The sequence below is a fragment of the Pan troglodytes genome, chromosome 5, assembly GCF_028858775.2.
Source record: "Pan troglodytes isolate AG18354 chromosome 5, NHGRI_mPanTro3-v2.0_pri, whole genome shotgun sequence".
NCBI lineage: Eukaryota > Metazoa > Chordata > Mammalia > Primates > Hominidae > Pan > Pan troglodytes.
In genome coordinates, this window is record NC_072403.2 from 39,338,015 (window position 1) to 39,351,275 (window position 13,261).

The window sequence follows — 13,261 nt, forward strand, 5'->3', positions numbered from 1 at the left end:
ATACACAGGTGAAGCCAGAGAAGGGTTAGGTTGGGGGTGCGGTGGGAACTTGCTGTTTTGATCTGGTTTCCTGGTGTGACACTCTGGGTTAAAGGCTTGAAGGCCCCTGTTAGGAGTCTAGGGGTGGATTCTCTTCTCTCTGATCCCAGAGGACGTTAACTTCTACTGCAGGTGAGAAACAAAATAGGAGGATGGTGGGGACTGTCCTGGGAGGAGGGGGTGGTCCATGGCTTGTGGTGTGGGCTGGCTATAGGGGAGGCCACTGCTAGGGGACTGGCATCCAGGCCCCCTTGAAGCGTCTCAATAAGTCCGCGCTCTCCTTTTTGGTGTCTTGCAGGAGAGGCAGCTTCCCCCCTTGGGTCCAACAAACCCGCGTGTGACGCTGGCCCCACCATGGAACGGCCTGGCCCCCCCAGCCCCACCACCCCCACCCCGGCTGCAGATTACGGAGAACGGCGAGTTCCGAAACACCGCAGACCACTAGCCCACCCAGCATCACAGACCTTCTCTTCCTTTCCTGTGCACCCCACCCTGTAACAGCACCAACCACCAGGATTGGACATCACCGAGGAACAGCGGGATTGCCTCCCCGAATGCCTCCCTGGGAGGCACACTGATTGCCCACCCCCCCCCACTGCACCATTTCCAGGAGGGAGAGTGGGGACCCTCAGCCGCCCCCTTTTCCTTCCCATTGGGGTGCTGCCCTCTCTTTGACCCCCAGGGACCCTTGCCCCAGGACACCGCCTACCCCACACAGACCCCTTCACTCCGGGGTGCTATCCCCATCCTCTGCCTCATCGTTCCCCTGAGCACTGGGGGACAGACCCTCACCCCCACCCTGGGGGTGTGGCACCTCCAAACTTTCAACTTCAGGGTGATTTTTTTAGCAGTAACCAGAGCTGACAATCTAACTCCCCTCCACCGCCCCATTTTGGCCTCCCCTGCCCCCCTTGTTATGGGGAGGGGACCCCGGGTGAGGGGGCCCTATTACCCCTTGATTTCTCAGGAGCGTCTGGGGGGGCTCAGCACGCACAAACTCCTCCTCCTTCTACCACTCTTAAATTTACTCCCTCCCCACCCAGAACCCAGATGGGGTGGAGGGGGCCACCGGGGCAGGGAGGGGGCGGCAAGGGGGGAATGGGAGTTGTCTCCCCTTCTCCCCACACCTGATCTGCTCTCGGCTGGTCCCAGAGCGGGGTGAGGGGGCTTATGCCCCCCCCTCCCCCAGTGTGTTGGGTGGGGTGGAATTGAGGTTAGGGTGAGGGGTCAGGGTTTAGGAGGGTGTGTATGTTGGGAGGACAGGCTAGTTGATCTGTCCTACTCTGACACACAGTCCCCCCTGCCCCTTCCTTCTCTCTTCTTGGTCTCTACTCCCAGGGGGAGGGGGGAACTTACTCTAGGAAAAGCCATGTCTCTCTCCCCCAGGGTGGGGGGACCTGTGTTGGAGGAGGGGTGTTGGGGGGCCCCCTTCCATGACTCTGTCCCCTGGGGGAGGTAGGACAGGGCTGGGCTTCCCTCTCATCCTCCCCCTCCCAATCTCCTTCCACCTCCCTCCCTCCCGCCAGCTCCACGATTTTTCGGTGTTTCTCTGTACATAGTTTTCTGGCGGGATAGGGGAGGTAGGATGGATGGGGTTTGGGGTGGGTAGGCCATGGGAGGGGAGAAGCCCCTCCTTGGCACCCCCTCTTCCCTGACTGCTGTCCCCTACCCAGCCTTGCCCCCTTCATCCTTTTGCGTTTGGTATTGAGACTCTCCTAGACTCTACTCCTCTTTCTTTTGTATGGACAGTTCCCCTTCAGTCCCATCCCCCTACACATACACCCAGCCGGGGCCAAATTTATACTTATATAAAAGTTGTAAATATGTGAAATTTTATCCCTGTGCCCTTTCCCCACCTCAGGCCCTACCCCTGGACCCTCCCCAATCTTCCTTCTCTCTTCTTTGGCTGTTGTAATTATCTGGGGTTTGTACTGTACATATCCGGGGTGTGTGTGTGTGGGCTGGGGGCAACCCTTCTGTACAGAGCTTCCTGGCCCCCTCCCCCCCCGCCCCTCTGCTTCCCTCCCCACCCACCACCTCAAGGGTAGGGAGTTGCTCTTCCTACCTGTTTTATTTTGTTTTCTCGTTATCCCTCCCCACCCCACTCCCAGCCTTATCTATCCCCCCTCACTGTCCCCTTTTCTCCACTCCCAGCCCCATTTCCTTTTTTTCTGGAGTGTGTGGTGAAACAGAAAAAAACATGTTTAATAAACGGAGATTGTTCTTTTATCGCTGTGCCGACTTTCTTAGGCAGGGCTCTCCAGACCTGTACGGTGGTAAGATCTGCTTTCTGAAAGGAAGCTGACAGCCTGAGAGGAAAACCGTATATCCCCACCTGATGCCACACTCTCCTCATAGAATGTCACTCTCCCCTCCCAATGAGATTTTTTATATTTTAGAGCAGGAGTTTTGCACCGGCCAAACTTCTCCAATCTAACTCTCCCCTCACCACTGTGTCACTTAGTCCGATGCCAGGAACAGCGGCGTTATCTGATAAAAGAGTTCATGTATATATCCACATTTATCTCTTTTAAAAATTGCCTAGAAATAAGGTTTCTTTAATTGCTGGTTAAAATGCTCCCGTGCAGAAAACAGGAAAGAACCTGCCTGGTTCCTTAGCAAATCTGAGTTCCAGTCCCAGGTCCACTACTATTAGCTGAGTGACGCTTCCAGCCCGTTTCCCCCGCCTGGAAACTGAGGACGGCAACCCCCACCCTCGCAGGGCCGGTGGGAAGACACAAAGTGATGTGGGCAAGTGCCAGGCCCCCATGGTAAGTGCCCAACTAATCTCGCCCCTCTCAGGACCTACCGGGGGCGGGTGCTACACTTAATCACCGGGAAACGCAGCTTTCCAGGGCGGCTGACGGCCCGCCCCCTCCGACCGGGCTGTTCTCTCCCGGGCCCTGGCTCTCGGTCCTCTGCAGCGGGGAGGACTTCGGCAGCTCCCCGGGACGCCCGTTGCGAGGGCACCCTGGGCCAGTGCCCTCCTACTAGCACCGCCCTCCTCGTCTGCAGTAGCCAATCAACACGAGGCTTGTAGGCTGCCGTTCCTCGATTGGCTACGGCTCTAGCTCCGCCCGCCGCACTTGGCGACGGTGTCCGGCGGGGAGGCGGCGGCTTCCGGTCTGGGACGGAGCTGTAGCGAGCGGCACTGTAGCTGCGAGGGCAGCGCCGCGTGTGTAACGGCGGGGGCGTGTCGGCGGGAAGGACAGTCGGGCCGGGACTCGCGGTGTCCGGGTGACCGCGGCTTCCCGGGAGCAGACCTCTGTGGGCACTGTGAGGCAGAACGGAGCGGCGGGGCAGGAGCTGTTCTGGGCAGGTGAAGGCAGGCTGGTGGCTGAAGGACCTCCTTCTTATCTTCCACAGGGGCTGGAAGTTAAAACCCCGGTTGGTGTTCAGTGGTGGTTGTTGTTGTTGTTGTTTGTTTTTGCTTTCTTGGTGTGCGGGACTGATTTGCAGAAACCGCCACTGACTTAAAAGTTTCCAGTTATTGCTCGTGGGGAGGGGGTTGTTTGAGGAGATGTGGCTCCCTTTATCCAGTGCTTCTGTGACCTCCATCTTTTTCCTCTGCAGCCTTCATCCCGCGTGGAGTTTACCCCCAAGCCCTTCTCCTCTTCCCAATTCTTGTCACCTTCGAGGAGGCCATGGAAACCCCAACACCTTTGCCGCCTGTACCTGCCTCCCCGACCTGCAACCCAGCCCCACGGACAATCCAGATCGAGTTCCCGCAGCATAGCTCGTCGCTGCTGGAATCTCTGAACCGCCACAGGCTAGAGGGAAAGTTCTGTGATGTGTCCCTCCTGGTGCAGGGCCGGGAACTTAGGGCTCATAAAGCAGTGTTGGCTGCTGCCTCTCCTTATTTCCATGACAAGCTGCTTCTGGGGGATGCGCCTCGTCTCACTCTACCGAGTGTCATTGAAGCCGATGCCTTCGAGGGGCTGCTCCAGCTCATTTATTCAGGGCGTCTCCGCCTGCCACTGGATGCTCTTCCTGCTCATCTCCTTGTGGCCAGTGGCCTTCAAATGTGGCAAGTAGTAGATCAGTGCTCAGAAATTCTTAGAGAATTAGAAACTTCAGGTGGTGGAATTTCAGCCCGTGGAGGAAACTCCTACCATGCCCTTCTTTCCACTACATCCTCTACAGGAGGCTGGTGCATTCGCTCTTCGCCTTTCCAGACCCCAGTACAGTCCTCTGCTTCTACTGAAAGCCCTGCTTCCACTGAGAGCCCTGTGGGAGGGGAGGGAAGTGAACTGGGAGAAGTGCTGCAAATTCAGGTGGAAGAAGAGGAGGAGGAGGAGGAAGAAGATGATGATGAGGACCAGGGGTCAGCCACACTCTCTCAGACTCCTCAGCCCCAGAGAGTATCAGGGGTTTTTCCCCGTCCTCATGGACCCCACCCACTGCCCATGACTGCTACTCCCCGAAAGCTTCCAGAGGGTGAGAGTGCACCACTTGAGCTTCCTGCCCCTCCTGCACTGCCCCCCAAAATCTTCTACATTAAGCAGGAACCCTTCGAGCCTAAGGAGGAGATATCAGGAAGTGGAACTCAGCCTGGAGGAGCAAAGGAGGAAACCAAAGTGTTTTCTGGAGGGGACACTGAAGGGAATGGGGAGCTAGGGTTCTTGTTGCCTTCAGGGGCAGGGCCAACATCTGGGGGAGGGGGTCCATCCTGGAAACCAGTGGATCTTCATGGGAATGAAATCCTATCAGGGGGTGGAGGACCTGGGGGAGCAGGCCAGGCCGTGCATGGGCCTGTGAAGCTAGGGGGGACACCCCCTGCAGATGGAAAACGCTTTGGTTGCCTGTGTGGGAAGCGGTTTGCAGTGAAGCCAAAGCGTGACCGGCACATCATGCTGACCTTCAGCCTTCGGCCTTTTGGCTGTGGCATCTGCAACAAGCGCTTCAAGCTGAAGCACCATCTGACAGAGCACATGAAGACCCATGCTGGAGCCCTGCATGCCTGTCCCCACTGTGGCCGTCGGTTCCGAGTCCATGCCTGTTTTCTCCGCCACCGGGACCTATGCAAGGGCCAGGGCTGGGCCACTGCCCACTGGACTTACAAGTGACTGCTGAGGCTATACACTAGCTTCTAGAACAAGATAACCACTGCTGCTGATGGATACTTTTCCCTCACTGCCATGGCACACCAGTCATGGATCTTGTAATCATGCCAAGAGAATAGATACATTATGGACCTCTTGTTCTTAGATATGGGCCTCTCAGCCTGGCAGATGTGGAAACTCAAATTTCTCGTCCCACTCCAGGTTTTGGCTAGCCAACCTTGCAGGAAAGTGGTTTATAGGCCATTCATACTTAAGTTGATCACTTGCCCATGGTGGACATTTTTGTGGTGGTGATGTCCATTAAGGAAACCAGATTTTCAATTATTTAGTGAGAGAAGAGTTAGAGCAAAAGACAGTGGTAAATGTTTTATTCCGTCTCCATGAGGAATTGAAGGAGTTGGTCTCCACCTAGAGATACATTTGATTTACAGCTTAAGTAATTCAGAGGCTAAGCTCTAAGCTTTTTTCTCTCATTGCTGGAATGATTTAAGCAGAAGTCCTTTTGTGTACTTTAAAAATTGTATCTTTCCAGGAGCCCCTCAGATTGTACCTTGCTTTCTCACCAATAGACACCTTCCCGACACTTTTTTAATGTTGTAGTTGAGCACTTTAACAAGTTGAGCATTCCATGTTTCATTCTTAGAACCTTCCTTAATAGAGGGTCTTCCCTCAACAGCCTGTGCCTCTGGTCTACCTTTGACCACCACTGATAACTAATATATTGGTCACAATGACTGGAATGTGACTAGTGATCTCAGGAGATGGCACTGTCCTAAAGTGCTGTCAGGGTGGCACCACTGCTCTCTGAACAAGTTACCTTGGTCAGAGGGACTCAGGTTTGGGACAGCACAAGCTGAAGGCTGAAGAGTAACTTGCATAGTAGGACCATACCTCTTCCTTTCCCATCCCACCCACATATGATAGACAGCCCCTCTGTTGAGATATGGAGGGGATAGATACTGGAATCGGGGGTGGGACTTGCAGTTACTTAAAATTTTTTAATAAACTGTGCCCTGAAACCTAAACTGACAGTGGACTGGATTGAGTAATTTGTGTGGGAGAGAATGTGAGAATGGAGCTGCAGAGCCTTGGGTGTGTTCCTTAGGTGGCTAGGTTATGTTGATGGGGAAGGAATGGGATGGTATCACACTGGTGCCAAGAACACTCTTCTGGACTTAGGCCCTGACCTGCTACTTAATAACCTTCAGTAGGTTGACTTACTGTTTTTTTTGTTTTTTTGTTTTGAGATAGAGTGTCACTCTGTTGCCCAGGCTGGAGTGCAGTGGCACAATCGCATGCTCACTGCAACCTCTGCCTCCCGGGTCCAAGTGATTCTCCTGCCTCAGCCTCCTGAGTAGCTGGGGTTATCAGGCACCCGCCACCATGCCTGGCTAAGTTTTTTGTATTTTTAGTAGAGACGGGGTTTCACCGTGTTAGCCAGGATGGTCTGGATCTCCTGACCTCATGATCCGCCTGCCTCAGCCTTCCAAAGTGCTGGGATTACAGGCATGAGCCACTGCACCTGGCCTGCCTTACGTTTTAAAATCTGAACTAGTACTTTTTTTGGTAGGGTGGTGTGGAACACCTAACTGGTTCTGTTTTCCTTTTTAAAAGAGGTTGGTTCACATTATCTTTTTATTATTATTTATTTATTTTTTGAGACGGAGTCTTGCTCTGTCGCCTAGGCTGGTGTACAGTGACGTGATCTTGGCTCACTGCAACCTTCGCCTCCTGGGTTCAAGCGATTCTCCTGCCTAAGCCTCCCAAGTAGCGGGACTACAGGTGTGTGCCACCACGCCTGGCTAATTTTGTATTTTTAGGAGAGATGGGGTTTTACCATGTTGGCCAGTCTGGTCTTGAACTCCTGACCTCAGGTGATCCACCCACCTGGGCCTCCCAAAGTGCTGGGATTACAGGCCTGAGCCACTGCACCCAGTCTATTATTATTTTAGAGACAAGGTCTCACTATGTTGCCCAGGCTGGTCTTGAACTCCCAAGCTCAAGTGATACTTCTGCCTCAGCCACCCAAAGTGCTGGGATTCCAGGCATGAGCCACCACACCTGGCTGGTTCACATGATCTTTATAATATTCCCCAACTTCCTGTATTCTGTATGTTTGGTTGGTTGTTCTACAAACATTCAGTGCAAAGCACTATGCTAGACCCTGATTAATACACTGCCCTTAAAGGGTTCACAGGTATTACCAAAGATAGACGAGCCATTACAACGTGATAGGATAAGTTGATGATAGTGGGCAGTACAAACCGCTTGAATGGCACAAAGAAAGCTAAGTAAAGACCTTCTCTAGGTCAGCAGAGGTTTCACAAACACAGCTTCCATGTGCCACAGTGTGGTCATGGGTGTGGGTGGCTGAACTGACATGTAGATGGTAAACAGAGGAGTCGAACTGAGAAGTATAGGGCCAGGGGTGATAGCCTTCCCCAAAGTTTGTTTCTGAAAGTTATGAGGTATGGCACTCAGAAGGGTCTGAAAAATGTGACTGTGGCTAAGAAGGTAAATTCTAGCTGGGATTTGACAGCGTCTCAAAAGAGCCATGCCATGATCCCATCCCCATGATAAGGACTGTGAACATATTGGGAAAGGGGATGAAGAGGGGTCAACCTGTCTTGGATCTGCTATAATCCCATCCATCAGCTATTCTTGACACATATTCTATGGGTGGCTATATCCATTGGCCAAGATCCTTTGGCTTCAAGCACTGGAAGCTGGCTCTGGCTAACCTCACCAGACAGGGAATTTATGGCAGGATGTGGGGTGGCTCTTGGAATTCAAAGAAGGGCCAAAGGACCAGCCATCAGAAGGATAAGACCTGGGTCAGCGTCGGGGGTCCATGGCGCAGGAACTCCAAGGCATACAGTTTGGGATGATGACTCATTCTTGTTTCTTGTGTCACTCATCTCAAGATAAAATTTCCCAGGGAAAGAACTCTAAGCCTCATGACCACCCTCTGGTCAGAGCACCTTGATCATATAGTCCATCAAGATGGCAACAAAGTGGGCATGGAATCCTCAAAAGCAATTAAAGTCCTAGGACAGAAGAGAATGGGTTCTGGCCAGCCCACAGCAACAGAGACACACAGCGGACGATCTCCATATGTTACACATTTTGGGATCCCAAAGCCTCAGGTATACTTGCTACTTAGTGGGTGTTCAAGATACGCTGAAGCTGCCCAACTTCCACCTCTGCCCACTGGACTTAAGGCAGAATTGTTTCCTCCCTCTCCTTAATCCCCATGACACTTTGTCCTTACTTGTATCAAAGCAATTAAAATAGCTTGTTAGAGTTTTTCTTCTTTTGTTTTTAGGTATTATACAGAAAACAAGTGCTGAAATTAAAGATTTTGGTTTAAACAAATAAACTTGTTACCTCTCTGCCTCTGTCCTTCAGAAGGTGCAGTGGAGGAGATGTCCAATCTAGTGTCAAAGGATAGCCCCATTCCCAGAGCCTTTGCTCTTTTAATTATCACTTCTCTCCTTTATCTTTCCCCTCTCTGTCTCTGTAGTTCATTACATTTAACCATGCTCACAGGGTAGTGAGAATTAATTAATACATGTAAAATACTTAGAACCATGCCTTGCATGCAGTAGTCACTCAATAAGTGTTAGCTGTTATCATGAGTGAGACCAGTAGTCATTGGTTCCCCACCCCTTTACTGCGATCAGTTCTCCCAGAGAGAGATAACACTCATAATAAAGGAAATTGCCCCATCAAAAAGTGGGCGAAGGACATGAACAGACACTTCTCAAAAGAAGACATTTATGCAGCCAAAAAACACATGAGAAAAAATGCTCATCATCACTGGCCATCAGAGAAATGCAAATCAAAACCACAATGAGATACCATCTCACACCAGTTAGAATGGCAATCATTAAAAAGTCAGGAAACAACAGGTGCTGGAGAAGATGTGGAGAAATAGGAACACTTTTACACTGTTGGTGGGACTGTAAACTAGTTCAACCATTGTGGAAGTCAGTGTGGCGATTCCTCAGGGATCTAGAACTAGAAATACCATTTGACCCAGCCATCCCATTACTGGGTATATACCCAAAGGACTATAAGTCATGCTGCTATAAAGACACATGCACACGTATGTTTATTGCGGCACTATTCACAATAGCAAAGACTTGGAACCAATCCAAATGTCCAACAACTGTAGACTGGATTAAGAAAATGTGGCACATATACACCATGGAACACTATGCAGCCATAAAAAATAATGAGTTCATGTCCTTTGTAGGGACATGGATGAAATTGGAAATCATCATTCTCAGTAAACTATTGCAAGAACAAAAAACCATACACCGCATATTCTCACTCATAGGTGGGAATTGAACAATGAGAACACATGGACACAGGAAGGGGAAAATCACACTCTGGGGACTGTTGTGGGGTGGGGGGAGGGGGGAGGGATAGCATTAGGAGATATATCTAATGCTAAATGACGAGTTAATGGGTGCAGCGCACCAGCATGGCACATGTATACATATGTAACTAACCTGCACATTGTGCACATGTACCCTAAAACTTAAAGTATAATAATAATAAAATAAAATTAAAAAAAAAAGGAAATTGCAAGATAGGGGGAAATAAGAGCTATCAGAGCACATAGCAGAGGTCTTAGCCTGGCCTAATAATTGGGAGATTTCTAGATGAAATGGAAAAATTTCTAGTGAAGGGGCAAAATATTTTCAACAAAATTGGAAATGAGGCACATAGTACTTAGTAAGGATTACATGTTATCATTATCATTACCTATCTCATAAATGCTACAGTTCTTCAGGGCCCTTTATGCCCTCTTCCAAATTTACACACTCCGGGGTGATTTTTTTTCCCCATGCAGAACTCATGTTAAAATTCCTGGGTGACTTTATCCACTCTTCTGAGTTGAACCATTTAAATAGTGATGACCTTTAATTTAATGTATTTCTTTAAATTTTATTATTATTATTATTTTTTGAGACGGAGTCTTGCTCTGTCGCCCAGGCTGGAGTGCAATGGCGCGATCTCACCTCACTGTAACTTCCACCTCCTGGATTCAAGTGATTCTCCTGCCTCAGCCTCCCGAATAGCTGGGATTATAGGCACTTGCCACCATGCCCAGCTAATTTTTGTATTTTTAGTAGAGACAGAGTTTCACCATGTTGGCCAGGCTGGTCTCGAACTCCTGACCTCGGGTGATCCACCTGCCTCGTCCTCCCAAAGTGTTGGGATTACAGGCATGAGCCACTACACCCAGCCAACCTTTAATTTTATACCTCTAGTTTTACTGGGCCCCAAACCCACTTGGATTTTTTCCTTCTTTCCTTTCTTTTTTCAACAAGTGCCTGCTGTATACCAGACACTGAAGAAAAAAGCAGAAGGCATCATAGGGGCTTGGACTCTGGATGATCTCTTTAAGAGACAAGACGTTTAAACCAGCCATATGCTGTAGACATCTCAAGCTCAACATGTCTAAAATACTCCACCCCACCTCTAGCCAGCTCTCCTCTGTTGTTTCCAGGTTTGGTAATGGTTCCATCATCAACCCAAATGCCCAAGGTTGAAAACTGGGAGGGTTCCTTGCCAGCAGCTCTCTCACCTCCCATACCTGTCCTACCAAAGCTATCTCCTAAATATTTCACATTGATGCACTCCTTACCCACTTCTGCCACTGCAACCTCCTAACTGGTTCTTTGTCTCCTGTCTTGCTTCCCTCCATATTTCACCCTATGCACTATGACCAGAGTAATCTTTCTAAAGCAAGAATTAATGTTTCACCACTCTCCAGCTTAAACCTTTCATTGGCTTCCTCTTGCTCTTTCATGAGGTCCAAGTGATCTGGTCCCAGTTACTGGTCCCAGGCCTTTGCTTTTGCTGCTTCTCATGCTCATCTCTACCTGGTATAGTTTCCCGTCAGTGGAATAATTTCTGCTCTTCAGATATTAGTTTAAACATCACTTCATCTAGAAATCTTGACCATGGGTCCAGGGTAGGACCTCTGCTATGTGCTCTGATAGCTCTTAATTCCCCATATTTTTCAATTTCCTTTATTCAATAAGTACTTGCATTTGGAAGGGAGTGTGAGTCGAAAGCCTATCTGTTGGGTACTCCACTGACTATCTGAGTGCCATATACCCATGTAACAAACATGCACATGTACCCCCTCTATCTAAAATAAAAGTTGAGGCTGTTCTGCCTATGGGATAGCCCTGCTCTGTCTATGGAGCAGCCATTAAAATAAAAAATAAAAGTTGAGAAAAAAACATACTTGCCAACTACCTACTGTTACTCATGTGTGGGCACTGCTCTAGGCACAATGATCAGTCCCTGTTCTTCTTATTAACTTATTATTATTATTATTATTATTATTTGAGACAGAGTCTCGCTTTTTTATACAGGCTGGAGTGCAATGGCGCCATCTCGGCTCACTGCAACCTCCGCCTCCCAGGTTCAAATGATTCTTCTGCCTCAGCCTCCTGAGTAGCTGGGATTACAGGCATATGCCACCATGCCCAGCTAATTTTTATTTTTAGTAGAGACAGGGTTTCACCATTTTGGCCAGGCTGGACTCGAACTCCTGACCTCAAGTGATCCACCTGCCTCAGCCTTCCAAAGTGCTGGGATTACAGGCATGAGCTACCACACTCGGCCGTATTTATTATTTTTTTAATTGAAACGGGGTCCTGCCATGCTCCTCAGGCTGTTCTCGAACTCCTGGGCTCCTCAGGCAATCTGCCTGCTTTGGCATCCCAAAGTGCTGGGATTATAAACATGAGCCACTATGCCTGGGCAGTGCCTGTTCTCATAAGCTTACACTCCAGTGCTGTAAATGAAATAAACTAGGTAAGGAAGAGAGTAACAGAAAAGGAGGGCATACTGTATACATTAATCTAATATTCAAAGGGGAAATAAAGGCCCAGACATGCAAAGAAAAGGGAGAAGATGGTTTACTGAAGTGTTTAACAGATGCCCAAGCCAAGAAAGAGAAAAAGAATGGTTTGCTTAACAAGGAGACCAGTGGACCTAGAGCTACAGGGAAAGAGGGAAAAGATGTGGTTGAAGAGGTAGGATGCAGCTGGGTCATATAGAGCCTTTGACATCATGATAAAGAATTTAGATTTGGAAGTGCAATGGGAAGGCAATAAAAAGTTCTAAGTAGGGAATTAATAATCTTTTAACATTTTAGAGAGATTCCTTCTAGCTAGAGTGAATATTGGCTCATTAGGGGGCAAGAGTGGAAGTGGGGAGACCAATCAGACCATTTTAGTAGTGCAGACAAGAGATGGGTAAAGGCAGCAGATAGGCAGAGGACTAGATGAATTAAAGCTACTGTATTTGGGGGCAGAACTGACAGGATATTCTGTTGGATTAATACAGAGACTGTGGGAAAGTAAAAAAAAATCAAAAAAGATCTGTAAAGTTTTGGCTTGAGGAATTGAATTAGAGGTCATTTAATGAGTGGAAGACAGGAATAAAAGAACTTGGGAGTGGATCAAGAGTTTTGTATAGGCTAGGCACAGTGGCTCATGCCTGTAATCCCAGCACTTTGGGAGGCCAAAGTGGTAGACAACTTGAGGTCAGGAGTTCAAGACCAGCCTGTCCAACATGGTGAAACCTTGTCTCTACTAAAAATACAAAAATTAGCTGGGTGTGGTGGTGGGTGCCTGTAATCCCAGCTACTCGGGAGGCTGAGGCAGGAGAATCACTTGAACCCGGGAGGTGGGGGTTGCAGTGAGCCACGTACCACTGCACTCCAGCCTGGGTGACAGAGTGTCTCAAAAAAAAAAAAAAAAAGTTTTGTAGAAATCACTATAAGCTATCCAAGATGTATTTATCAGGTGTTCTTCTAGATTGGGGGTTGGCAAACTCATTCTATGAAGGATCAAATAGTAAACATTTTAGGCTTTGCATGCCAAGAAACAAAATTAAGGATATTATATAAGTACTTTAAGAATAAAACAAATTTGCATAAATTGTCATTGACAAATTTGTTTTATAAAGAAACAAAATTCATTTCTTACATTTCTGAAGGCTGGAAGTCCAAGGTCAAGAGGGTGCATCTGGTGAGAGCATTCTTGCTGATGGGGACTCTGCAGAGTCCCAAGGTGATGCAGGGCATCACATGGTGAGAAGGGTGAGTATGCTTTGGCAAAATAAAA

At 48.9% G+C, this 13,261-nt stretch overlaps 2 protein-coding genes across 11 annotated transcripts in view; both read left to right on the forward strand.

The window, feature by feature from the left end:
- Nucleotides 1-2,268, forward strand: part of SYNGAP1 (synaptic Ras GTPase activating protein 1) — a 35,739-nt gene extending 33,471 nt beyond the window's left edge. For all 8 annotated transcript variants that reach the window (XR_010157974.1, XR_680748.3, XR_010157976.1 and 5 more), the window contains one exon: nucleotides 338-2,268. Coding sequence is in view for 2 of the 8 variants with exons in the window: in XM_009451033.4 (XP_009449308.1) it covers nucleotides 338-484 (147 nt within the window). In the remaining 6 variants the exon portion in view is untranslated. The remainder of the gene's footprint in view (nucleotides 1-337) is intronic.
- On the forward strand, nucleotides 2,268-6,127 carry ZBTB9 (zinc finger and BTB domain containing 9). Of its 3 annotated transcripts, none has more exons than XM_016955260.3 (2): nucleotides 2,268-2,810; nucleotides 3,613-6,127. In XM_016955260.3, the coding sequence occupies exon 2, from the start codon at nucleotides 3,684-3,686 to the stop codon at nucleotides 5,103-5,105; it is 1,422 nt and encodes a 473-aa protein (XP_016810749.1). In that variant the 5' UTR covers nucleotides 2,268-2,810; nucleotides 3,613-3,683; the 3' UTR covers nucleotides 5,106-6,127. The 3 variants fall into 3 exon arrangements, with proteins under 3 accessions (XP_016810749.1, XP_009449305.1, XP_003950850.1); XM_009451030.4 differs by having other exon boundaries at nucleotides 2,509-3,426; XM_003950801.5 differs by lacking the exon at nucleotides 2,268-2,810 and adding an exon at nucleotides 3,122-3,358.
- Nucleotides 6,128-13,261: the final 7,134 nt, after the last annotated feature.